This window comes from Macadamia integrifolia, chromosome 5, assembly GCF_013358625.1.
Source record: "Macadamia integrifolia cultivar HAES 741 chromosome 5, SCU_Mint_v3, whole genome shotgun sequence".
In the NCBI taxonomy this organism is placed as follows: domain Eukaryota; kingdom Viridiplantae; phylum Streptophyta; class Magnoliopsida; order Proteales; family Proteaceae; genus Macadamia; species Macadamia integrifolia.
Genome location: NC_056561.1, coordinates 11,588,490 through 11,616,485, shown reverse-complemented (window position 1 = coordinate 11,616,485; position 27,996 = coordinate 11,588,490). Strand labels below are relative to the sequence as shown.

Genomic DNA, 27,996 nt, shown 5'->3' with positions numbered 1-27,996 from the left:
CTGTTTTGGATGTCTTTATGAGCATTATTTGTAATTGAATCAAATGATTTATTGATTGAATTTGACAGGAGGATGTCCTGAAGCATGGCCAGGCATTCTGTTTTCTTCCTTTGCCAGTCAGAACTGGATTAGCTGTGCAAATCAATGGTTACTTTGAGGTTTCCTCAAACCGCCGTAGCATCTGGTATGGAGCTGACATGGACAGGGTTGGAAAACTTCGTTCTGACTGGAATAGGCTTCTATTGGAAGATGTTGCAGTTCCTGCTTTTACAAGGTTGCTGCTTGATCTACGAGGGTTAGTAGGTCCATCTAAGTTGTATTATTCAATATGGCCCCAAGGTTCCTTTGAAGAGCCATGGAGTCTTCTAGTGGATCAGATCTACAAAAGTATTGGTAAAATTCCAGTCTTATACTCATATCTTGAGGGTGGAAAGTGGGTCTCACCTTCTGAATCTTTTCTTCATGACAAGGAGTTCAGTAATAGTAAGGAACTTGGTGAGGCCCTTGTCTTGTTGGGAATGCCTATTGTTCATTTGTCTTCTCCTTTATTTGACATGCTCCTGAAATATTCTTCTAGTTTTAAGCAAAGAGTGGTCAGTCCTGTGACAGTACGCCATTTCCTTACAAGATGTGAGTTGCTGATTACATCAAGTAGATTTTACAAACTGGTATTATTGGAATACTGTCTCCAAGATCTGATTGATGATGAGGTTGGTCAACATGCAAGTAGCCTGCCTTTGCTTCCTTTAGCAAGTGGTGATTTTGGATCCTTTTCTGAAGCCTCAAAAGGAATTTCATACTTTGTCTGCAGTGAGTTGGAATATATGCTGCTTCAACAAATCCCTGATAGAGTGATTGATCGTAATATTCCTTTGGACATACTGAACAGACTGGCTGCTATTGCAATCTCCTCAACAGCCAATATTGTGGTTTTCAATGTTCAGTGTCTACTGCAGTTACTACCTAGATTTTTTCCTGCTCAGTGGCAATATAAAGAACGTGTTCTTTGGGACCCTGAATCTAGTCTTAACCATCCATCATCATCATGGTTTATGCTCTTCTGGCAGTATCTGAGAGATCAATGTGATACTTTGTCTATATTTTGTGATTGGCCCATCTTGCCAACCACGTCTGGGTATCTGTATAGAGCTTATAGGCGCTCAAAATTGATTAATGCTGAAAAATTGTCAGACACATTGAGGGAACTCCTTGCTAAGATTGGATGCAAGATACTAAACCCTAATTATGGAGTTGAACACCTTGAGTTATCTCAATATGTCTCTGATGTTAATGGTGCTAGTGTATTGGAAGCAATTTTTGATGTTGTCTCCTCGAATGAGGGACTCCTGCGATTATTTCACAATAATATTGATGTAGATGAGAAGAATGAGCTTCGCCAATTTCTTCTTGATCCAAACTGGTATGTCAAAGACTGTATAGCTGATTATCACATACGAAACTGCAGGAGGTTGCCTATTTTCAAAGTATATAGTGGAGCTAGTCCTCAGACTTTCAATTTTTCTGACTTAGAAAATCCTCGAAAGTACTTGCGACCTTTTGATGTTCCTGATTATTTCCTAGGAGGTGAGTTCATTGGCAGCTTATCAGAAAATGAAGAAGAAATTTTATTAAGGTTTTATGGGATTGAGAGAATGGGGAAGGCACGCTTCTTCAAACTAAAGATGTTAAACAGAGTTGGTGAATTGCAACCAGAATTTCGTAACAAATTGATGATTTCTATCATGCAAGACTTACCTCATTTGTGTGTTGAGGACGCATCTTTAAGAGAAGCTTTGAGAAAATTAGAGTTTGTCCCCACACTAAGTGGTGTCCTAAAGTGTCCTGAGGTTTTATACGATCCTCGTAATGAAGAACTATATTCTCTTCTGGAAGATTCAGACAGTTTCCCATCTGGTGTATTCCAAGAATCAGGTGTTCTGGACATGCTATTAGGTTTGGGCCTAAGGACATCTGTATCACCTGAGGCTGTCATACAAAGTGCTCGCCAGGTTGAATTATTGATGCATAAGGACCAAAGAAAGGCACATTTAAGGGGGAAAGTGCTTCTTTCTTACTTAGAAGTGAATGCCTCTAAGTGGTCATTCCATTCACCAAGTGGTGGTCAAAGAACAATGAACAAACTATTGTCACAAGTGGCAACTACTTTCAAGCCTCGCAATTTGGAATTTGATGTCGAGAAATTCTGGAATGATCTTAGAATGATATGCTGGTGCCCTGTTTTGGTTGATGCTCCCTATCCAGCTTTACCCTGGCCTGTGGTATCATCTATGGTCGCACCTCCTAAGTTGGTCAGATTACGTGCCGATTTGTGGCTTGGTTCAGCGAGTATGCGTATACTGGATAGTGAGTGTTCTTCAACTGCCTTATCATTTAACTTGGGCTGGTCTTCCCCACCGCCCGGAAGTGTAATTTCTGCCCAACTTCTTGAACTTGGGAAAAACAATGAGCTTGTTACAGATCAGGTACTGCGGCAGGAGTTAACCCTAGCAATGCCAAGGATATACTCTATACTGACTCGCATGGTTGGTTCTGATGAGATGGATATTGTAAAAGCTATTCTAGAAGGGTGCCGCTGGATTTGGGTTGGAGATGGGTTTGCAACATCAGATGAAGTTGTCCTCAATGGTCCTCTTCATTTGGCTCCTTATATACGTGTCATCCCTGTTGATTTAGCTGTTTTCAGGGAATTATTTTTGGAGCTTGGCATACGAGAAGTCTTAAAGCCCACAGACTATGCTAATATTTTATCTAGAATGGCTGTGCAAAAATCTGATATGCCGCTGGACCCACAAGAACTCAGGGCTGCAGTACTGGTAGTGCAGCATCTGGCTGAAGTTCGGTTTCAGAATCAGCAGGTTCAAATTTATTTACCGGATGTATCATCCAGGCTATTTCCTGCAGCCAATCTAGTATACAATGATGCACCATGGTTGCTTGATTCTGGAGATCCAGATGCTGCATTTCTTGATGCATCTACTGTGGCTATGAATGGTAATAGAACTGTTCACAAATTTGTGCATGGAAACATTTCAAATGATGTTGCAGACAAACTTGGTGTATGCTCACTTCGTAGGATATTGCTTGCTGAGAGTGCTGATTCAATGTATTTGAGTTTATCTGGGGCTGCAGAAGCCTTTGGGCAGCATGAGGCTTTGACAACCAGACTTAAACATATAGTTGAAATGTATGCGGATGGGCCTGGGATTCTTTTTGAGCTGGTGCAGAATGCCGAGGATGCAGGTGCTTCTGAGGTTGTCTTTCTCTTAGATAAAGCTCAGTATGGGACATCATCTGTTCTTTCTCCTGAAATGGCAGATTGGCAGGGCCCTGCTTTATATTGTTTCAACAGTTCTGTCTTCAGCCAACAAGATCTTTATGCAATATCACGAATTGGTCAGGACAGTAAACTGGAGAAGCCCTTTGCAATTGGAAGATTTGGGCTTGGCTTCAACTGTGTTTATCATTTTACAGACATCCCTGCATTTGTTTCAGGTGAAAACCTTGTGATGTTTGATCCTCATGCCTGTAACCTGCCTGGGATCTCTCCTTCCCACCCTGGCCTGCGAATTAGATTCGTTGGGAGAAGGATTTTGGAACAGTTTCCTGATCAGTTTACTCCATTCTTACACTTTGGCTGTGATTTGCAACAATCTTTTCCTGGCACACTTTTTCGTTTTCCTCTTAGGACTGAAAGTGCAGCTTCTAGGAGCCAAATAAAGAAAGAAAAGTATTCAATTGAAGATGTCCTATCACTCTTTTTTTCGTTTTCTGAGGTTGTGCCAGAGGCCCTTCTTTTTCTCCGAAATGTTAAAACTATCTCTCTTTATGTGAAGGATGGAGTTGGCCATGAAATGCAACTCCTTCATCGTGTTAGCAGGGACTCTATTAGTGAACCTAAATCTGAGCCCAGTCCTCTGCATCCTATGCTTGGCTTTATTCATGGAAATCAGCGGAGTGTGATAGACAAGGATCAGTTCCTCAACATATTAAGAAAAACCCCTGATAGTGATTTGCCGTGGAACTGTCAGAAGATCATGGTGACGGAGCATAAGCCTTCTGGTGATATGTCACACGTTTGGATAGTTAGTGAATCTTTGGGAGGTGGACGTGCAAAGAAAAAATCTATAGCCTTGGAGAACAGGTCTCATAATTTTATACCTTGGGCTTGTGTTGCCGCACATTTGCAGTCTGTCAATCTGCTGAAGACTGAGGAACCAAGTGACGTCACTGAAGGACAGTCTGTTGATGGCAATCCAGATTATTTTCATGTTCCTTTGGATTTTGTGCAAGATAGAAGGGAATTTGAGGGCCGTGCATTTTGCTTCTTGCCACTGCCAATTACTACAGGTCTACCAACACATATTAATGCATACTTTGAGTTGTCATCAAACCGAAGGGATATTTGGTTTGGTAGTGACATGACAGGGGGTGGAAAAGCACGCTCTGATTGGAATATTTACGTCCTTGAGGATGTAGTTGCACCTGCTTATGGTCATCTGCTTGAAAAATTGGCATCAGAAGTTGGCCCATGTGACCTGTTTTTTACTCTCTGGCCCACAAAAATTGGACTAGAACCATGGGCATCACTTGTGAGGAAGCTCTACATTTCTATTGCTGATCTTGGTCTCCGCGTCCTCTATACTAAAGCTCGAGGGGGCCAGTGGATCCCAACCAAACAGGCCATTTTCCCAGATTTTGCTTTTCCTCGGGCAACCGAGCTTATAGAAGCATTATCAGAAGCAGGTTTGCCTACAGTTATTGTCTCTAAGCCAATGGTGGAGAGATTCATGGAAGTTTGCCCATTGTTGCATTACCTGACACCTCAATTGCTGAGGACCCTATTGATTCGACGGAATCGTGGTTTTAAGAACAGGGATGCTATGATCATGACACTAGAATACTGCTTAAGTGACATAAAAGGACCTGGTAACTATGATTGTTTGCATGGTTTACACTTGGTTCCTCTTGCCAGTGGTTTATTTACGACATTCAACAGAAAGAGTGAAGGTGAACGAATATTTGTTACCAATGGAGATGAATATGACCTTCTTAAGGATTCAGTTCCACATCTTCTGGTAGATTCCTCTATTCCAGAAGGAGTTCACAGGAAACTGCATGATATTGCTGCACATGGGCATTTAAATATCTCTTTGCTTACCTGCCATCTTCTAGAGGGGCTCTTTCCCAGATTCCTTCCAGCAGAGTGGCAAAATGCTAAACAGGTATACTGGGACCCGGGTCACGAAGGTCAACCAAATTTAGAATGGATGGGTAAACTATGGAGCTATTTGAAGTCATCTTGCGATGACCTTTCAATTTTTTCTAGGTGGCCTATATTACCAGTTGGAAAAAATTGCCTTCTACAGCTCGTCAGAAATTCAAATGTCATTAAGGATGATGGCTGGAGTGAGAACATGGCTTCACTGTTGGAGAAAATGGGATGTTTCTTGCTGAAGTCTGATGTGCAAATTGATCATCCGCAACTAAACAATTTTGTGCAGGATCCAACTGCAAGTGGCATACTAGATGCTTTACTAGGTGTTGCTGGTGAGCCACAGGAAATTGGGAAACTTTTTGGTGTTGCATCAGAAGGGGAGCTGCATGAACTTCGAAGTTTCATTCTCCAATCCAAGTGGTTCTCTGCGGACCAGATGGACTGTAGACACATTGAAACTATAAATCATCTTCCCGTGTTTGAATCATACAGAAGTAGGAAATTAGTTAGTTTAAGCAAGCCTACTAAATGGCTGAAACCAGAAGGAGTGCATGAAGATCTTTTGGATGAAGAATTCATTCGAACAGAGTCAGAAAGAGAAAAGACCATTCTAAGAAGCTTTTTGGGGTTGAGAGAGCCTAGAAGGGTTGAATTTTACAAGGATTATGTACTCAATCGAATGGCAGAATTCCTTTCTCGGGAAGGAGCTCTTTCTTCCATTCTGCAAGATTTAAAGCTTTTGATTGAAGAGGATACTTCTATTAAAGATGTACTTTCACAGACAGCTTTTGTTTTGGCAGCTGATGGGTCATGGCAACATCCTTCCAGGTATGAAATTTTCTTCTCAGTCTATAGTCTTTAATGGTTTGGCCTAATTTTGTAACATGGTTTGCATGATTCCTTTTTGATAAAATGATTTTTCGTTTTGTTTGGTAAAGCAAACTTTCTTTTCCATTTTTGACTACATTGAATGCAATTGTATTCATGTGAGAGACCTTTCTATTTCTTGGCACTTACCCTTCATTCATTTCTTCCACGTTGGTTTTGTAACTTTTGTTACGAGATTGCTCTTGTTTTTGTTCTAATCATAAAATCTTGGCTTGTCAAGTTTTGGATGGCTTTGGGTTTGGATGAGCGGAGTTCTGGGTTTCTTCTATTGTTTTTTGGAATGATGTAGATTCATGCAACATTTTTTGCTGGACTTTGGTTTGGATTCACACTGCATCTTCATTTTATCATTGGTTTTCTCTCAGGTTTTTACATTATGTTACATGGATAAAGGTGAGGGTGATGTTAGAGTAGGCAAACTTTAAAAAAGGATACCATATCCCCTCCACACGCCCCCCCAATAAAAAAGATAAATGATTCAGGACCTCGAGCCCATACTGCATAGTCATATTTGAGTCCTTCGAATTTGGGAAATATTTATTTGTTTGGCCCGTATTTATTTTCGCGGTCCCCTAGTTTGAACTATATCTAGTGCTTGTATTACGAATTCTATGGCAATTAAAACATTTGGCTGACAATCTTGTGGATTTTCTGCCAATATGGATTAAATGAGGTCGTTGGAGTGATGTGGCAACCCTCAACATTGTATTCCAGCAGTGTCAGTTTGTTGAGGTGGCTAAAATCAGCAAGAAATGTGGGTTTCTTCTTCCTGCAGGCGAAACAGGGTATTTTTAATACTACCCTAAACTGTATTGCCGAAATGATACGATATAGTGTCGAAATTTCTGCGGAACGCTGAAATTTTAACCCTAACAGTGTTGAATCCCTGATTCGTTTGGCATTTCTTCTTGGCCAGGCTGAAATTATAAAAAATTTTGAAATTTGGCCTAAATTTTGGCGAGTTTTTGATTAGTGTAGTTTTAAACTTCCCACAAGTCAAGTATGATGTGGACAATATTTTTCAAAAACTTGGACTCCATTTAAGCTGCGACGCTACAGTATATTTCCATTTGGATAAAATTATCTTAACCGTAATGAAGGAAACTCAAGCCCTTTGAAACTGATTCACATGATGTATATTGATGCAAATGATTATAGGATTGTTAAGAAAGGGATGGAACTATTTATATTTTTGTTAGTGTGACCCAGTTGCGTGTGTTCTGTTTTTATCAACTGGGAGTGTGGTGAATATTATTTTATCATATAGAAGTGCTTTAATTGTTATGAGATAGACCAGCTATTAACGTGTAACTAAGATATCCAAAAATAAAAAGATATATTTATTTAATTTCATATAGCTGATCCAAGAATGAAGAACTATAAAATTTAAAATCATTACACCAATTTGATCATTTCGAGTGAAATTTCAACAATTTCGGTCATTTTGCTAAAATTTCAACCGAAACCTTGCAAACCTGTCAAATGCTGGTGATTTTGTTTTGACCTGGGTTGAAATGAAGATTAACTATCAAAATTTTGGTATTTTGACTAAAATTTTGAACTATGGGTGTGATCACATGTATTTGTGTAGGAATATGTCCTCCACTCATGTTGGACATCATCTTAAGTGTGCCAGTCTAATGAACTGGTAAGGACCTTGGCCCATTGGTCAGTCTTTACCTTGAAAAGGGGAAGGGGGGGGGGAGTTGAGTAAAGAAAATTGTTGTGTCCAGGTGGTATAGATTTTTTCCACTTGTTAGGCTTGCGATGGGGCCGATATGATATGATATGGACCGATACTTTAAAACTTGCTTCCATCTATAGAGAATATAACTGTTTTTTCATGAACAACTTTTTTGTCATGTAAATACTTTTGAGTATTGCCCTTACCTCCGGATCCGGTGCAAATTTGAGATCCACCACATTTTGTTGGGAGTCATGTGATAGAGTCAGATGGATGGTGCTTACATCTTCTTCCCATCTCTTCCAAGTCTTCATCACTCACTTTCTCCAGTTTCTTCGATTTCCCCAATAATCATCTCCAAACCATGTTGTATTAGAAGATCCTTCATCTTTCGTTGGCAGAGGCTCAAGTTGTTCTTTCCATTGAACCTCTCAATGTCGTACTTAACGCTTAGTTCTTTCCTACCATCGTGATTGCGAACCTTGGAAACCGGAATAGATTGAAGCTCTGGTACGGATTTGTAGAAACGAAAACCTAAACGAATGGAAATTGTGAAAAAACAATCACGAAACGCAAGGATTTATGTGATTGAGCTAGATTGTATGTGTCCTTAGTGAGATGAGATCTGCTTCACTATCAATGGAGAATAGGATTCTGGCTGCTTGTTATCATGCCTCTCGGATTATAGAGAAGCAACATTATATAGATACACTTTACCGAAATCAACCCACAAATCCATGTGACAAAATACAAGACATCGTACCCCCAACAAGGTGTTCATGCATTTTTCCTTCAGAATCTCTCCGTATCATATGTATTCTGTTATTTATTTCACACGCAGTCTCTTTTAGTTTGTTTTAAGTTTGTTAATTTCTTCCCCCCGCCCCCCCCCTCTCAGTGGGTGGTGCCCCCCAAAGAGAAAAAGATATTTTTGTGTGGGTGTAGTGCTGTTTATTTAGCCTGGACTCTGGAGGGGCTGTGCATGGTTTATCCCCTGTTTATTTGCTTATATTTAGCAGCACTCTTCTCTAGCGTTGGTTCTCTTGGCCTTCTTTTTGTCCTTTCATTTTCTCTTTTGTCTGGTTGTGAACTCAGCTAAAAGATCTATTTTAGACAAACTTATTTTCATTGATGTTTTGGACTGTAGTGACTATTCTGTCTTAAAATGTTATTTTGCAGGCTTTATGATCCTCGAATTGATGGGTTTAAAGAATTGCTGCATCGAGAATCATTCTTCCCTTCTGAAAAGTTTTTGGATGGTGAAACGCTGGACGTTTTAGTTAGCCTGGGACTAAGAAGGACTTTGGGATTTACAGGCTTACTTGATTGTGCTTTGTCAGTGTCAATGATGCATGATTCAGGTGATCCAGAGGCACTCAATTACGGAAGGAGGCTACTTGCCTGTTTAGATGCTCTGGGATCTAAGCTCTGCAATGGTCAAGAAGGTAGTGACAATGAAATTAGTTCTAAAATATTTCAGAGCAGCGATGTGGTTACTGAGGGTGTGGAGCATATGCATTTACCGAAGACATATGTGAAGAACTGCGATTTGGATGACGACATATTTTCTTGTTTGGGTGATATCATCTGTGATAAACCAGAAGAGGAATTTTGGGCAGAAATGAAAGCAATACCTTGGTGTCCTGTTTATGTTAATCCACCTCTACAAGGACTTCCATGGCTCTTACCCAAATGTCAAGTCGCATGTCCAAGTGTTGTTAGACCTCAATCACAAATGTGGTTGGTGTCATCTATGATGCATATACTAGATGGTGAATGCCATTCAAGTTACCTTCAAAGTAAACTTGGTTGGGTAGATTCCCCTAATATTGGTGTCTTAACTACTCAGTTAATTGAGCTATCCAAGTCTTATGGTCAGTTGAAGTTTGATTCTGTGCTCAAAGCTGCCCTTGATTCTACATTGCAGAAGGAAATTCCTATAATTTATCTGAAATTGCAGGAATTCATTTGTTCTGATGATTTCATGGTTGCAAAATCTGCACTGAGTGGAGTTTCATGGGTTTGGATTGGAGATGATTTCATATCATCAAAAGCACTTGCATTTGATTCTCCTGTTAAATTTCATCCATACCTGTATGCTGTCCCATCTGAGTTGTCAGAATTCAGAGATTTGCTATTAGCATTAGGTGTGAGACCAACATTTGATTCTATTGACTACTTCCATGTTCTACAGCGTTTACAACATGCTGTTAAAGGATCACCGTTGTTACCCGAGCAGTTAAGTTTTGTTAGTTGTGTCCTTGAAGCTGTTGCAGACTGTTATTCAGACAAACGGTTGTCTGAGAAATCTAATAACCCGTTACTAGTTCCGGATTCATCTGGTATTCTGATGTCTGCAATGGACCTTGTGTACAATGATGCGCCATGGATGGAGAAAAATGCTTTTGCTGCAAAGCATTTTGTACATCCAAGTATTAGCAATGACTTGGCAAGCAGGCTGGGTATACAATCACTTCGCTGTTTATCTTTAGTTGAAGAGGAAATGACGAAGGATTTGCCTTGCATGGACTATTCTCGTATAAGTGAACTTCTGGATTTATATGGGAACAATGATTTTTTGTTGTTTGATCTTCTTGAGTTGGGAGACTGCTGCCAGGCAAAGAAGCTGCACCTAATACTTGACAAACGGGAACATCCTCGCCAGTCTCTGCTCCAGCACAATCTAGGTAATGACTGTTGTCTAACCAAATTTTGTTTCACAAGTAGAATTGTTCTCATGGTGAAAGAAATGACACTAATGATTTCATCATGGAAAAGGGCTGTGAATTGGGCCCGATACTAGATGATTGGCCCTTGCTTGCTGACTGCAACTGTTTTTTTTTTGTGAAGCATTATTTGTGACTTTCTTTCTTTGGATGAATAAATATAGTCACAATTTAGTTCACTTACCCCCCTCTTAACTCTTAAGAGGGCGTTGGAGGGGATTTTGTTCTTGTAGAAGTAAACATTTCAGCCATTATTATCCTAGGTAGTGTTAGCTTCACCACTGAAATCTTGATTTCTAGTCTGGAAGCTCGTTTAGCTAATAAAAGCTTAAGTTTCACAGTGGTGAAATTTTGTACTATCAATTTGAATGGTCCCTAGGATTTGTTGCAGCTTTCTCTCATAAAAGCATAGATTTCAACCATGAATTTTTGTTTGAATGTTTATTTAAATGTTAAAATCTTTGATCCCACAATGCTAATGTTTTCTACTATCAAAGTTGAAGAGGTCCTGGGTTCAAATGCAGCTTCAACTCCTGTGGAGCCATAGCTTTCAACCATGAAGTTATTGTCTGAAGTTTATGACACACTCAACACTAAAGCATAGACTTCATGTCTGAAGGACCCCTTGACTGTCAAATAACTAGTTTACAGGGTTAATCAAGTTGTGATTCCATATTTGGGTTGTGGTTGATAGGTCCTATGCCATGTGGAATTATGTTTCAGCTTTGAACTGGAGATGCATCTAACTTTTTTCATTGAATTGTACATGGTTCAGGTGAATTTCAGGGGCCAGCTTTATTAGCTATTCTTGAAGGGGCTACCTTGAGCAGGGATGAAGTAAGCAGTCTCCAGCTTCTTCCTCCTTGGACGCTTCGGGGCAGTATACTAAACTATGGTTTGGGACTTCTTAGCTGTTATTTCGTATGTGATCTCCTATCAATTGTTTCCAGTGGCTACTATTACATGTTTGACCCCTGTGGTTTGGCTCTTGGTTTGCCTTCAAACCCAGTCCCCTCTGCCAAAATGTTTTCTCTGACAGGTAGATTATGTTCTTACCCATCAATTGATGTGTTTTGCTCTTTTTTTTTTTTTTTTTTTTTTTCAAAATAAAAAATGGTAATTCTGACAAAAATTTTCACAATATGGCTTCATTTTTTGCTGTGAGTTTAACTTCACAATTGTTTTGTGGTTGCTGTAACACTGATCCGATGCTAAACAAGTTCACATAAGTTTTAAGCATTGCGTTCTATGAAATGATTTGCCATCTTACCTTGGTCTTTCTTTAGCTTTCAATCCCCTAAAAGTGGGCTAATTTCGCTTATTTAACTCAGAAAGAAAGAAAGGGAAAAAAAAAAAAAAAACAAAAAACATGGTTCATTGCAGATTTGTGGTGAGGCAGAAACCCTTTTTCTATTTTGGAGGTGGGGGGGGGGCGCTAAAGAGAAACTCACCTTTTCATACGTTGTGAATTTTTGAGAGAGATATCGACCCACTAACTAAGACTATTTCATCCCTGCTAGGCATATCCATTGGATATTCTTGGACCTTGTGTTTTGAAACTCTACGGCCAACATCTTTCAAAGAAGAAAGATACCATGGGCTAATACTTTGATTCTCTGGAGTCTTTGGGAGGGTTAGGAATAAGGTTAGACCAGCATATATGTGATATTGTTATGATTAGCCTGCATATTTTGCTGAGCTTTCGGCTCTTCCAGAACATTTTTTTTGGATGAATAAAAATTGTATTACGAAGAAGAAGAAAAGAATATGCAAGCCCAAAGGGAAAAGAGAAAAGAGCAAATGAACTAAGTTAGCAAAACAGCAAGCCTATCCAGGGGCGGGGCAGTGGCAGTGGCTGAGGCTGCGGCTGAGGCCGCAAGATCGAAAGGGGCATACCCCATGGCACAACTATGAGCCTTTTCTTTGGGGAATCCCTTAAAGACAAAGGAGGGAGCATGGCAAGCTTGGAGCTAATGCCAAAGTAGATGGCATTTCCAAATCTTATCAAATGAATAGGAGTTGGAAGTCTATCTTCAAAAATTTATTCCATCCAGGTGTGGTTGATGGAGGTACAAAAGGCTAGCTTGCCAGGTTGTCACAAATGGAGTTCCCAACAAACGTCATGTCAACCCAGATCCACTCTCTCTTGGGGGGGGGGGGAGAATACTTCTCCTAGCAGGCCAGCAACTATTGAGGAATTTCTTCCAAATGGAGGCAGCAAAGGGGCAAGAGAAGATCAGGTAATTCATGTCCTCGTGGCCATTCTAGTAAAGGCAGCATGAATGGGAAACTTGGATGTGGCGATGGATGAGGAAAGATTACGTGGGGAGGTAGTAGGAGAGTGCACGCCAAGCAGTGAAACTTTGGATGAGGAATTTGACCTTTGAACCATGCAATCTTGTGCTAGGGGGAGGGGGATTCTGTAAGTCTCACAATATCCCAAGCTGAATTGAAGCTGAAGGTACTAGGGGCCGAAGGGAGCCAAATCACAACATTGCCTCTACCGCAGTGACCAAGGGGAGGGAGCTCCAAATATCAGATAAAGGGGGAGGGGGCATGCACCATGAGAGATGATGGAGGCAATCATGGATCCTCTGTCAAGACCGGAGGAGTAGATAGCTCTAGAGCTCACCATTGCTGAGAGGACACCCAAAGAATGCCACTTGTCGAGCCAAAGGGTGGTAGAGAGGCAATCATCAATCTTTGGGGATATGGCCTAAATAGCAATGTGCCTAATTTCTAGGATGTTGCACCAAACACAAGAAGCATCTAAGGAGGAAACAAACCAAAGACTCTCTACAAAGAGGGTCAGCATAAACTCAGGAGATCCATATGTTGTCCTCTTGGAGACCAATTCCAAATAAATTCAGTGGGTTGGCGAGGTTGACATCATTTATTCTTCTCAAACAAAGGCCTCCTTCAGATTTGGGGAGGTAGATTGAGGCCCAACTGATGTGGTGAACACCGTTTCAAAGAAAAAGGGCACATAAGTGACTCAACCACCTTGATGATGGACTTAGGGAGACCAAACACACCACACCAGTAAATGTAGAATGATTGGATCAAAATTCTAATGAGATGCAAGCCACCTGCATAAAAGAGAAGTTTTGCCTTCCAAAGCTACAACCTTTTGCGCATTAGGTCCAACATGGTGAGGGGGGTTGCAATAGTGGCTGTCAATCTGGCAGTGATGAGGGGGAGGCTGAGGTATTTGATAGGGGAGCGTACCAATTGAGAACTTGGTCAGGTGGAATGGACCACAAAATGGAGTACTATAGTCTAGAATGAGCTCAGCCTATAGGTGCATAGAGAGGTGAATCAATGGATTCCTCTTCCTACTATGGCCCTCAAGTTCAATTTTGATGGTATTATGGTAATAGTTTTGGAAATTGGATTAAAGGTCCAGCTGCGATTGATGAAGTTATTGGGGACCACAGATTTTTTTAAACTGACAATCGTATTAAGAAAAGAGGAAAAAAATATAAGAGCTTCAATTAAGAGGAAGGGGAGAAAGAAAGGAAAACTAAAACAAATGTCCAGCCTTAGCTAGGAGGGACTCAGGGCATGGTACAAAAAGAGTGGAAGGCCCCATGGATCAACAATAAGCTTGTTCATCGGTGTAGAAATGCACCTGATGGAGTCATTAGAAAGCTTGCTTGTTATGTCGAGGGAGATAGAATCCCAAATCTGCTAGATTGATCAAGATTTATGAGTCCATTGCCTGATGTAAGGCTCCATCCAAATGTGGTATATAGTGGCATAGAAATTGAGTCACAACTGGATTTACCAACGAAGGTCGTATCCACCCAATTCCATTCTCTATTAAAGGGCAGGATTCTTCTCCTTTGAGGCCAACATTTGGTAGCAGCCTTTCTAGACAGAGGAGGAGAAGGGGAAAGAGAAAGAGGTGGTCCACATCTTCAGTGGAGTTCCAGCGAAGTAGCAGTTGGGAGAGGTAGGAATCTGTCTTGGATGAGCAAGGATTGCGTTGGTAGAGAGAGGATAAGGGCCCACCAGACAGTGAAATTGTGGCAAGGAATGTGGCTTTTGAACCAAATAATTTTGCACCAGGAAAACATTGGGGCCGAAGCCTGAATAAGGTACCATGCAACTGTTGGTGTATGATGTCTTGTATTCCGTCGCAGTTTAATCCAGGGAGTAATGGTGCAGCACCTAGACAGGCAGGACGGCGGTCCCGCTAGCCGGTTAGCAGGCTGTGGGGGTTGCAAGGGGGCAGGAGGCCCCCCTGCATAGCAGGGGCTGTAGGGGGGCGCAGCCCCTCGCTTGAATTTTTTATTTGAGGGCAATTGTAGTTTAATCCGGATTAGGGTGGCAATTGTAGTTTAATCCGGATTAGGGTTTTTTCGCTATATATTTGTAGTGATGGTTTCTTTCTCTGTAATGCAAGCAATACTGAGAGGTGTGAGGACGAGCGCTGTAACCCTATTCTCCATTGATAGTGAAGCAGGATCTCATCTCACCGGGGACGTAGGCAACCTTGCCGAACCTCGTAAAATCCGTGTGCATTGTTTGTTTTGTTTTTCCATTATCTTCTGCATCGTTTTAGGGTTGCGTTTCTACAAATTGGTATCAGAGCTCTAGGTTTCCGTTTTCTAGGGTTTACTATCACGATGGCAGGGAAGGGATCGAATGTCAAGTATGACATCGAGAGGTTTAATGGGAAGAACAATTTCACCCTCTGGCGTCAAAGGATGAAGGATCTTCTGATACAGCAAGGTTTGGCGAAAACGTTGTTGGGGAAGTCGAAGAAACCTGCAAAAATTACTGACGAAGATTGGGAAGAGATGGAGGAAAAGGCGGTAAGTGCTATTCGATTAAATCTTTCTGATGATGCCCTACAATATATTGTGGGTACCGAATCTGCACCGCAGTTATGGGCGAAACTTGAAAGCATCTACATGACAAAGTCCTTAACGAACAAGTTGTTTGTGAAGAAGCAATTGTATTCTCTACAGATGGAGGAAGGTACGGATCTATTAGAGCATCTTAACATGTTCAATCAGATCGTAAGTAAACTTGCAAACCTGGAGGTTAAGATCGAGGATGAAGACAAGGCGTTACTGTTTCTGTCGTCGCTCCCAAAATCATATGATCACCTAGCAACGACTCTCTTGTACGGGAAGGAGACCCTTGAGATGGATGAAGTCGCAGCTGCCCTCATGTCCAATGATACAAGGAAGAAGGCCAGTAGTACGAAATCTCAAGGAGAAGGTCTTTTCGGAGGTGACAAGGAGATAGAAAGAGGGAGATCAAATCAGAAGGGATTTGGGAAGAGTCGATCGAAATCAAAAGGGGCAAAGACAAAGGTCTCTTGTTACTATTGCAAGAAGGAAGGTCATCTGAAGAGAGAGTGCTTGAAGAGGAAGGCAGACTTAAAGAAGAAAGGTGTAGATAAGGCATCTGAGGAAGCTAGCGTGGCTGACAGTTCAGATGGAGATGATGGAGATGTACTCTCTATATCATCAGGTAAGAATCAACCTTCTGATTCTTGGATTTTAGATTCTGGATGTTCATATCACATGTGTCCACATAAGAATTGGTTTGATACATATCAACCATATAATGGTGGGTCTGTCCTAATGGGGAATGATGCTATATGCAAGACCATTGGGATAGACACTATCAAAATCAAGATGTTTGATGGGATAGTAAGAACCTTAGCTGATGTGAGACATGTATCAGAATTAAGGAAAAACTTAATATCTTTGGAGGCACTTGACTTAAATGGCTGCAAGTACATAGCAGAAGATGGAGTTCTCAAAGTTATTAAGGGTGTAATGGTTGTCATGAAGGGACAGCTAATAGAAAACCTATACAGACTCATAGGGAGCACAGTTATAGGTGGATCATTTGTGACTACAGATGCAATATTTGATACAGATGATACCTATCTGTGGCATATGCGGTTAGGGCACATGAGAGAAAGAGGATTGATGGAGTTTCATAAAAGGAAAATGTTGAAGGGAGTAAAAACTTGTAAACTGAACTTCTGCAAGTATTGTGTGTTAGGGAAACAGTGCAAGATTAGTTTCAAAACTACAAAATATAAGAGTAAAGGGGTGCTTGATTATGTATACAGCGATGTATGGGGTCCTTCAATAACAAAATCTAAAGGTGGGGCAGAATACTTCGTGAACTTTGTTGATGATTACTCAAAGAAAGTTTGGATCTACTTCATGAAGCATAAAAGTGAGGTGTTCACTAAATTTAAGGAATGAAAGGCTGAGGTAGAAAGGAAGACAGGAAAGAAAATTAAATACTTGAGAACAGATAATGGAGGAGAGTACACATACAAGCCATTTCTAGAGTTGTGCAAAACTAAAGGGATTACACGTCACTTCACGGTTCCAAAGACACCACAACAAAATGGTGTAGCTGAAAGATGAACAGAACACTTCTAGAAAGAGCTCGGAGTATGAGGCTGAATGCAGGGTTGAGCAAGAGATTTTGGGCAGAAGCAGTGAACATGGCATATTTCCTTATCAATAGGTCTCCATCAAAGGCAATTGATTGTAAAATTCCTAAAGAGGTATGGACAGAAAAACTAGTAAATTATTCTATTCTAAAAATATTTGGTTGTCCAGCCTATACGCATGTTGAGAGTGAGCAGCGTTCCAAGTTAGACTCAAAGTCTAAGCAGTGTATCTTTCTTGGTTTTAAGAAATGTGTAAAAGAATTCAAGTTGTGGGATCCAAGTTCACAGAAGGTTATGGTTAGCAGAGACGTTGTGTTTGATGAGTCTCATATAGTAAAGTCAAATTACAATTCACAAGAAGCATTATTTCCCATCAACACAACTCCACCTCGAACTGATTCGTATGTGGAAAACCATTCACGATTAGGACACATATGGTAGGACAACCAGAGTCAAGAATCCATTTATCCTGTGATCTAACTTTATCATCAGTCACCAAAAGCATATCAGACTCACTCTCATCTTAAGCAATACTAGCTTCTGCAGAATCATCTCTTTTCTGTTGATTTTGAGCATCGCCACCTACCTTCTGCTTATTTAAAAGCTTATAACATTCAGATTTAATATGCCCCTTTTTATTACAGTAATTGCAGGTTAAATTCTTGTGCTTAGATTTTGATCTAGCCTTCTTTTTATCACCATCTGAACCCCTTTCATTCGTTCTCCCTCTAGCTACCAAACCAACACCATCAGATTTATTGGTAGATGTCAACTCATCATCAATCTTCTGCTTGCTTTGCAGATTCGTTTTGACATTCTCAATAGAGATTGTCTCTCTACCATAAATCATGGTATCCCTAAAATGCTTATAAGATGGAGGCAGAGAACATAACAATAATAGGGCCAAATCTTCATCGTCTATTTTAACATCTATCCTTTTCAAATCAGTAACAATAGAATTGAACTCAGATATGTGGGATTTAATAGAAGTACCTTCACCCATATGAAGGGTGTACAGTTGTTGCTTTAATCTCAACCTATTTGTGAGGGATTTGGTGAGGTAGAGGTTCTCTAACTTCACCCATAACTTTGCAGCCGTTTTCTCTAAGAGAACTTCCTGTAGAACATCATTCGAAAGACACAACTGAATAGCTGAAAGGGCTTTATCACCCAAATCGCTCCAATCATCATCGGACATAGTTACAGGTTTCTTTGCCTTCCCAAATAGGGTTTTCTTCAAACCCTGTTGCGTGAGAACAACCATCATTCGAACCTGCCATAAACTAAAACTGACGTTGCCATCAAACCTATCAATATCGTATTTCGTTGAAGCCATGGATCGAAGTAACCCAAAGCTCTGATACCAATTTGTTAGATCAAACACCAAGAAACACGAATAAAGAGACAATAGATCCGTACGACAGAGATTTAACGAGGTTCACACACCAGGGTGGTGTGCTACGTCCTCAGGCGAAGAAGAAGATGATTCACTATGCAGAGGAGAAATTACACCCTAGCAGCGGCGAGGAAAAACTCGTCCTGAAACCCTAACTGCATGAAAACCCTAGAATACAATGACTTTCTCAACAAGCAACAGTACATTATATATATACTCCAAATCGCGGTTCGACCCATTGGGTCGCGATCGATCCGGTCGGCCCAAGCCCTCTGCTCCCATCACAGATCTCAAAAAATTTTTCATTCGGGTCACCACCAAAATATGTCGGATCGGGTCAATCTTCAAAACGGGTCAAGAATTCGAGACAAACTTAACACTTGCATATTACTTCAGAAACTAAACTGAACTTAATTTGGTTTAAATTGAACTTTACAAACAATTCGTTTCTATAACATTTCTCTAAAATAAAATATGCATTAAGACGAAAAACAATGATCAAGTTCTAAGAGAAAGGATCATCTGCTCTCGCGATCACCTAATCGTATAAGTTAGCATTCAACACATGTCCTTATTGCTTTCAAATATATTATTTCTCACCTTATAATGGTAGAAAATAGAACAAGTGTTGGATATTGACTTGTATAATCATACGAAGCAGCGGATCCAATCTCAAGTTCTAGAGCATCCCAAAGAATAATTGGGGGCACGCCCACCCACTCCAATTGGTTTGACGGTTTATGCCGATCCGTATTATTTAGGTGCCATACGGAAGACATAACAGTAAATGTTTGTCCTTATGGGTCCAACCCAAACATGTCTACGAACTACCTTCCTATGAGGCAATTTGTATGATTTCATAGTTCCACCAGCATAAAAGCTACCCCAAAACAAACTCTGTCCAAGCAAGCACCACACAGAAAGCTAAAGAAAGCGTAATTTCCAAATGCATACGCTCAAAGACTTGAAAGGTCAAGTGTCCCTTCCATGGTAATGGGAAGCGTAATTTCCAAAGGCATACCTCAAAGACTTGAAAGGTCAAGTGTCCCTTCCATGGTAATGGGAAGCGTAATTTCCAAAGGCATACCTCAAAGACTTGAAAGGTTAAGTCTCCCTTCCATGGTAATGGGAAATGTAATTTCCAAAGGCATACCTCAAAGACTTGAAAGGTCCAACATTACTATGGAAGCACGTCACGCCACCATTACCATGGAAGGCAGTTTAGACAACAACAACACTTCCTATTAGAAACCAATTTGTTAAATCAAGAGAGTTCCTTGAGAAAGAAAAGAGCAGTTTCAATATCTTTTCTTCTCTGCAACAACTTCAAGTTCATGGAGGTACTAGATGGAGCTTCTTCCCACAGCTGTGGCACCTTCAGAACTAGATTTTCTAGTTATGATGTGTTCCTCAGCTTCAGGGGCGAAGATACTCGTAATAACTTCACTAGCTTCCTTAATTTAACTTTGAAAGACAAAGGAATCAATGTTTTTATTGATAGTGAAAATCTTTGGAATGGAGAAGCCATTGGACCATCCTTGCTTAGAGCAATTGATGCCTCCAAAATCTCTATCCCTGTCTTCTTATAGGGATATGCCAACAGTAAATGGTGCCTTCTAGAACTTGCTCAAATCCTTCAATGCCACATATCCAACTGTCAACTGGTCTTGCCCGTATCCTTCTACGTTGATCCATCGCATGTTCGGAATCAAATCGGAAGTTTTGAAGAAGCATTTCGGGAGCACGAGAAGAATTTTGCGCCCCATATTGTAGAGTTTTGGAGAAAAGCTATGATAGTAGTGGGGAGTTTGAAAGGAGATGTTATTAACAAAAATACGTAAGTCTCATCCCACAAAATTACTTTGAAGGTATTCTCATTATCATATCTTAAACTTTAATGGATTATCACTTTATTTCATTTCATTAGCCCATTCCGCTTCCATCTTTTTGACACAATTGATTTTAAATATTGTTTTTCACTATTATTCTTTTTAAGAATCATTAGGTTGCATATATATATATATATATATATACACACATGAATGTAATATTGCCTTACCGATTACAATTATGAAGAATAGGGAAACTTTCTATATGAGCAAGGATAGAATCCTTTTGGGAAAGGAAAGGTGAGTCATAGGATAAGACGTGTTGTATGAGGAAGGATAGAATCTTTGTGATAAAAGGAAGGTGAGTCATAGGACGAGTCATCATATTATGTATAGATTTGGAAAGATATGATATAGATATGATTCGGTTGATATTACACAAAATATACTCCTACCAAAACTAGGCTACCAATATATGAAAGGTGTATAATGTGTTACCCGATTGGGTAGGACTCAATATACATCAATACTCCCCCTCAAGTTGAAGATGGAGAAGCTCGAATCTTCAGCTTGTCATACAAAAATTGGAACCACGTCGTTGCTAATGCCTTGGTCATAACATCTACAATTTGATCCTTGGTAGAAATAAACTGAATTGAGAGTTGACAATTGGCCACCCGTTCACGCACGAAATGATAGTCAATCTCGACTTGTATGAGCATAAAACAAAGATTTGGCTGAAAGGTAAGTGGCGCTACGATTGTCACACCATAGAACTGACGGACCACTGATAGGTAAACCAAGTTCCTTGAATAGAGATTCCAGCCAGATTAGCTCAGCCGAAGTGTTAGCCAAGGCTTTATACTCTACCTCAATGGATGACCGTGCAACGGTTTTCTATTTGCGAGATGTCTAGGAGATGAGGTTTGGGCCAAGGAAGATAGCATAACCCCCTGTGGAGCGACAATTAGTGGTGCTGCCAGCCCAGTCAACATTGATTTGCATGTAGTGAAGAGGAGATGGAGCACTAAAGGAGAAGCCCATGAGAGCGTGTGGCCTTAAGATAGCGGGATACGCTTGACCAGTGTCCAATTGTTCTTAGCGGGAGCACGCATGTATTGACATGCCATATTTACAGCAAAATTTACATCTGGCCTCGTGAGGGTGATATACTGAAGGGCACCGACAATGGAACGATACCTTGTGGGATCAGAATAAGGTGCACCCCCTAAGTCAAATGACTTTGTGGTAATGACCATTAGGGTCTACGCAGGCTTACAATCAACCATGCCAGCGTGTTTGAGAAGGTCATCAATATAACGCTCTTGAGATAAGAGAATGCCAAGAGGGTGCTGGATGACTGCTATACCAAGAAAGAAATGCAAAGGACCGAGGTCCTTGATAGAGAACCAGCTAGCCAACCGCTGAAGGAGCATGGTTACTTGTGAAGGAGAGCTACTTATGATAATAATATCATCCACATAAATCAAGAGATAGACATAGGTGGAACCCTCATGATAAATGAACAGAGAGGGGTCCATTCGAGAAGCATGAAAACCCAGTTGGATCAAGAACTGAGTCATACATAGGAACCAAGCACGGGGAACTTGTTTGAGCCGATATAAGGAGTGGTGAAGACGACAAACATGGCTTGGGTGAGATTTATCCTCAAAACCTGGGGGTTGAACCATGTAATGTATTGTAAACGTTCCACTAGCGAATTGGCCACCCATAAGAGATTGCAATTGCTAGGATAGAGCAAATGGCGGTCTGTTTGACCACTGGGTTGAAAGTGTCATTGTAGTCCATACCCTCCTGTTGATGGAAGCCCTTGGCAACAAAGCGAGCGTTGTATCTCTCAAGTGAACCGTCAGCTTTGTGCTTAGTTTGGAAAACCCATTTGCAACCAACTAAGTTCATCTTAGTAGAGCAGGGAACCAAAGACCATGTACCATTACGAATGAGGGCAATAAATTCCTCAGCCATTACTTGGCACCATTCAGGTAGTTTCTAAGCCTGGGTGAAGCAGGTAGGTTCAATGTTAGCAGATAAGGTAGCGGTTAAGGCATTGGGGGGGGGGGCTTTAGCTAAATGGGATGAAGTCAGGTTGGTGGGGGATCTGGCTGAGGGAGTAGTGGAAGACTAATGGGCGGTGCGGAGGGAGGGGGCAATGGTTGAGGTGTTGGGGGGTTGGTTACAGCATAGATGGATGTGAGAGGACATGTACGATGAGGAGGGGATAGAGGTGGAGATGGGGTCGGCATATGGAGGGGAGAGGCGAGTGGGATTGGGGTTGTGGTAGGGCTTGGGTTTGGGGTAGGGAAAGGAGATGGTAGGGCTACTTGTAATAGTGGGGAAGGAGGGTAGACACCAATAGGGGTAGAAGCCCACAGGACCGAGGAGAGAGGAGCCTGTGGAGATGGATCAGGTAGGGAGTGGGTGGAGAATGGGAAATAAGACTCATCAAAATAGACATGATGAGCTATATAGAGACGGTTTGTGGCTAGGTCGAGACAACGGTATCCAGAGTTAGAAGGACTGTAACCGAGGAAGACACATGGTGTAGAATGATAGTCCATTTTGTGATAATGTATGGATGGAGGTAAGGAAAACATTGACACCCAAAATTGTAAAGAAAAGAGTAATCAGGTGTCTTATGGAAAACCAGTTGGAAAGGAGGGGTATTGAGAGATACCTAGGAAGGCATGTGGTTAATGAGGTAGACCGCAGTGTCAAAGGCATACCGCCAGTATTGCTTAGGGACATACGCATAGGCAAGGAGGGAGAGACCGGTTTAACTATATGTCTATGAATACGCTTAACCGCACCTTGTTGTTCATGGGTATGGGGGTAGGAGACCCTATGAGCAATGCTAAGCACAGAGAAGAAAGTAGGAAGAGAACGGTTTCACCACCCCAATTTGTTTGAATTGATTTGAGTTTGCAGGTAAAGTGACATTCAACTAGTGCATCAAATTCATGAAAATTTTGAAACCGATTTATTCACAATGGGGTAAAACCAGATATATTTTGAATAATCATCCACAAATATGACAAAGTATTTAAAATCTTCAGGGGAAGGGGTGGCACAAGGGCCCTATACATCACTATAAACCAAATCAAGGGGAAATAAATTAACAGATGAAGAAGATCCTAATGACAACTAACTGGCTTTGCCTAATTGAAAAACTGTACAGATTTTATTCAACCATGTGGACTGACACGGGATATTATTATCATGTAACATCAACTTAAGAAGACGCTCATGGGGATGCCCTAGGCGACGATGCCAACCATCTTGCATTGTCCACTCAGCAATACTGACATAAGGAAGGATATGGGGGCTTGAAGGTTATAATGACCATTGTTACTCAGAACGGAGAGGAGGGTCCACTTGGTTGCCTGATCCTTGACAACAAAATGAGAAGCATGGAATTTAAAAATGACGTTATTTTCTTTTGCAAATTTCTTGACTGAGAGAAGAGGCTTAGAAATAGAAGGAACAAATAAAACATTGGAAAGATGAAAAGAAAAGGAAGGAGAAGACGATGGAATAGTGGTAGAGCCAATATGTGAGATGGGAATTCCCTTACCGTTGCCAACTTGTAATTGATCTGTACCTGTGTAGGGGTTACATGTAGAGAGAGAATGGAGGTCTGGGGTAACATGGTGAGAGGCACCAGTGTTAGGGTACCAGGTTAGGGAGTTGTTGGGTGGGAAGGAGAGCATTGGGAGGAGGGGCGAGCATAGTGCGCCGAGGGTGGGTAAGATGCAAGACGACAGGGTTGGTTATATGGAGAGGAAATTGTGTAGATTTGGGGTGCATGGTTGTGGTAGAAGCAAGTGGTAGCTGCATGGTTGGTGCGATCGCAGATGGTACAGAAAAAGTTTCCGAGACCATGACCACGTCCTTGGCCACGCCCCCCATTACCTTTGGTAGGGCCACAGTCAGAGGAGGAACCGTTCTCACTAGAGGAAGGGGAGGAGCATTGGGCGTTATTGGTAGTTGGCATGACAGTGATGTCTGATAAGTCGAGCTTGAGAAATGCATGAATACTCTCGTGGCCCAAAAGAAGACCGTGAAGCTCTGTGTAGGACGGAATCATAGGACGTGTGAGAAGAGAGGGAACAATCTCCTCCAAATCTTCTTTGAGGCCATGAAGAACATGGATGTTAAAATCCTGAGGTGTGAGGGGCTTCCCAGCAACAGCCAGTTCATCAATGATTGCCTTTGTCCGTTGGAGGAAGTCAGTCATAATTTCATCTGATGTTTGATGGAGGTTTTGAACACATAGATGAAGGGACATCAATTTGGTGGAGGAGGTTGAGCCATAGGTGGCTTAAAGGGTGGTCCAGATCTCATGACTTGTGTCCTTGTCAAGAATGACAGGAATGATAGCTTCAGAGAGGGAGGAGGCAATGAGACTTATTGGTTGAGAATCCTATTGGTGCCAGGCTGTAACTGTAGTTGCATCATCAAGACAAAGGTTCATACCATTAAGAAAGCCAAAGAAGCATTGGCCTTTCAAGAAGGGCACTAGTTGTTTATTCCACAAAATAAAATTAGTGGGTGTAAGTTTGAGAGAAAGGAAGTGATGAGGGGAAGTAAAGGAAGGAGGCGTGGGAGGCACAACCACAGCTGCGGTGGTGGTGGCAAGAGGAAGAGATGGGGGATCGGTAGCCATAAGATAGAGAAAACGTAGGGAGAGAGGCGCACAAGAGAGAAGGATCGAGTGCTTGTAAGAGTTGAGAACCAAAAAAAAAAAAGAAAAAACTATGCTCTTGATACCATGTTGACACAATTGATTTTGAATATTGTTTTTCATAATCCTTGTGGGAAAGGAAAGCTGAATCATAGGATAAGACCTACTGAATGGGGAAGGATAGAATCCTTATGATAAAAGGAAGGTGAGTCATAGGATGAGTCATCATATTCTGTATATATCTGGAAAGATATGATACAGATATGATTCAGTTGATATTACATAAAATATACTCCTACCAAAAATAGGATACCAATATATGAAAGGTGTATATTCAGTTACCCGATTGGCTAGGACTCAATATACATCAATACATCCTAAGCTATTTTCTCTCTCCACCCCATCCCAGTATGGAGTTTGATTCTTAACCTTTTTATAGTAACTTCAACTGAATTACATACCTTATCAAAATCAAACATTATCACTAAGATTTTCTTATGGCTACAAAATCTTTAAACATAAGGGTTGTAATTATTTTTTTAGATAAGAATGTTGCCGTTCATTTCTATCGATTAATTTTTATAATGAGTTTCTCTAAGCATGTTGAATGGGATATAAGAATACAAGCTCATATTGTAAAGAACTTATAATTACAAGAAGGAAATATCCCACTTGAATGGCAAACATGGAAAATTTGGCGCAATGGTTGGACTAGGGGTATCTTGTTGATCAACCATATATTAGTAATTTGGTGCAACATCTATGGTGGGCCATGTATTAGACCCTTTCCCTTGTATCTCAAGTGGTGCAAGATTTTCAAGAAATAAGACATTTCAAACCCAATCTAACATGTAATCAGGGTTTTTTTACAATATTTGATGCCCAAAATTGATAGGTTGATCATAGAGATTCAAATTTCTTATGAGCAAGGTAGTTTATTTAATAGCTCGTTGTCACCTAGTGTTGGAATGAAGTAGTAAATTAGGCTCTCTTATAACCTATCACCTCTCCAATGATATTTGTGTTTGACCCATCACACCCCTGTTTCATATATACTGATGCATATTTCCAATTTTTGCTTATTACTAAATTCTAACTTATGTTTATTCTAATTGCTTTCCATTAAATGATTGAGATATTTTCATCTCATTAATTGTTGTGATTTTCTTTTCTTTTTTCTTCTTATATGAAATGATTGTAGGGGTCAAGGAAAGATTGTTGAATTAATTGTGAAAAGGGTTCTGGAAGAATTGGTCAGTAGCACACATTTGGATGAATGCAAATACCCTATTGGTATAGATTCCCGTGTTAAGGAAATATTACCTTTACTAAGTATTGGTTCCAATGATATTCAATTCATAGGAATTTGTGGTTCCCGTGGCATTGGGAAGACAACCATTGCTAAGATTGTCTATAATGGCATCCTTTCAACCTTCAAGAAGTATAGTTTTATCTAAGATGTTAGCAAACAAGCAATGCAATGCATAGGGCTTGCGTCTTTGCAGAATCGACTTCTTAAAGATATCTTCAAAACTGACCTTGACTTAGGTCATTATCATAGAGGGAAAAAATTGATAGAACACCATCTTTGCAATGAAAAGGTTCTTCTTGTTCTTGATGATGTGGATAATAAAGAACAAGTAGATGCTTTGGCTGGTGAACTCAATTGGTTTGGTCAAGGAAGTAGAGTCATTATAACATCCAGTTCTGAACATATCTTGAATGTGGCAAAAGTTGATAAAGATAAAATCTATTGGCTTCAAAGGCTGGACATTGAGGAATCTCTTAAACTATTTAGTTTGCATGCATTTTCTATGGATGAACCTCCTCAAGAATATATGCAACTTTCACATGATATGGTACGTTATTCTGTAGGGTTGCCTTCAATTCTAGAGATGTTAGGGTCTTACTTATCGGACATAATTAACAAAGAAGAGTGGAAAAATACATTGCGAAAATTAAAATGAAATAAAGCTTCTATCTCCAGTCTTGCATCTTTACGTAGGCAGAGAAAGAAGATGTGGCCTATGAAAGACAATCCTGTTGGTTGTCACCCACTATTTCTTGGAACCATTGGAATCAACAACCCTGTTGCTAAAGTATCTAAAGTCCTCGGGGGATGTCTGCCTCTAAATGGCACAACTACTAATACGGTTGGCAAGCAGTTCACTGAAGGAAATCTGAATCTAAATGGCTCCACAGCTATTGATAGAGTTGACAATAAATTGTTGACAGTAGCAGAGATCCGAACGGCAACAGAGAACTTTGATAAATCAATGGTGACTGGAATTGGTGGCTTTGGCATCTTTAGATGGAATTATGTGTTGGGGTCGCTGCATCAGCACGAAAAGGGCAATATCAGATCCTTCTCACAGGTTAAAAAGGCCTCTTCTTCTCAGGCCACTTCTTCAATGGTGAAAACAGCTAAGAAGGTCGGCGACGAGAAATTGAAGCAGTCAGAGGAGCCGCTCAGGAAAGTTATGTACCTCAGCTGTTGGGGACCCAACTGAATTATAATTTTTTTTTTTTATCTTCTCCGTCCTAGCGGGGATTCCTTGAAGGGTGTGAGATCATAAACCCCTGTGGATATGCAGATGTCGATGCAGGAGTTTTAATGAGAAAATTTCATATCCAAATCACTGTTACAGAATTGCAAATACAAATAGTATTTGGGGAATGAGATTAAATATAAGCTTTCTTTTTACATATCTTATTTTGCCTTGCCATTTTCAGGTTCGTTTATGTTTCTTCTGGTATAAATCCTAATTGTTTCATTGAGAAGCTCAGACCAAGTGATTTTTGTCAATCCTAAACCCTTTACTTGAAGAGGTTTAGACCAGTTTTTTAGGACTTACATGGTGTCCTACTCAAGAACAGTTCATCAATCTCAAAAATCTGAAGAAAAGATCAAGTAGTGGGGAGAAAATTTACAATGTGCGAAGGGTCTCTGTCTATGAGAAGCCATTTCTGGCCTAGAATCAGTTCTAAGTCAGATTAAAAGCCTAAAATTTGTTGTTGGTGGCGACCCGAATGGGTTTTTTTTTTCCCTACGGTTCGATCTGATCGACCGCAATTCGATGGATTGACCCAATTTGGAGG

General features: G+C 40.6%; 1 protein-coding gene across 1 annotated transcript; it reads left to right on the top strand.

The window, feature by feature from the left end:
* Positions 1 to 65: 65 nt before the first annotated feature.
* On the top strand, positions 66 to 27,407 carry LOC122077882 (sacsin-like; the record flags this gene model as incomplete). The annotated part of the gene is made up of 6 exons (XM_042643781.1): positions 66 to 6,064; positions 8,988 to 10,495; positions 11,310 to 11,604; positions 26,099 to 26,338; positions 26,459 to 26,794; positions 26,885 to 27,407. Coding segments are annotated over 6 exons (8,901 nt in total), but the record flags the coding sequence as incomplete, so codon positions are not given.
* Positions 27,408 to 27,996: the final 589 nt, after the last annotated feature.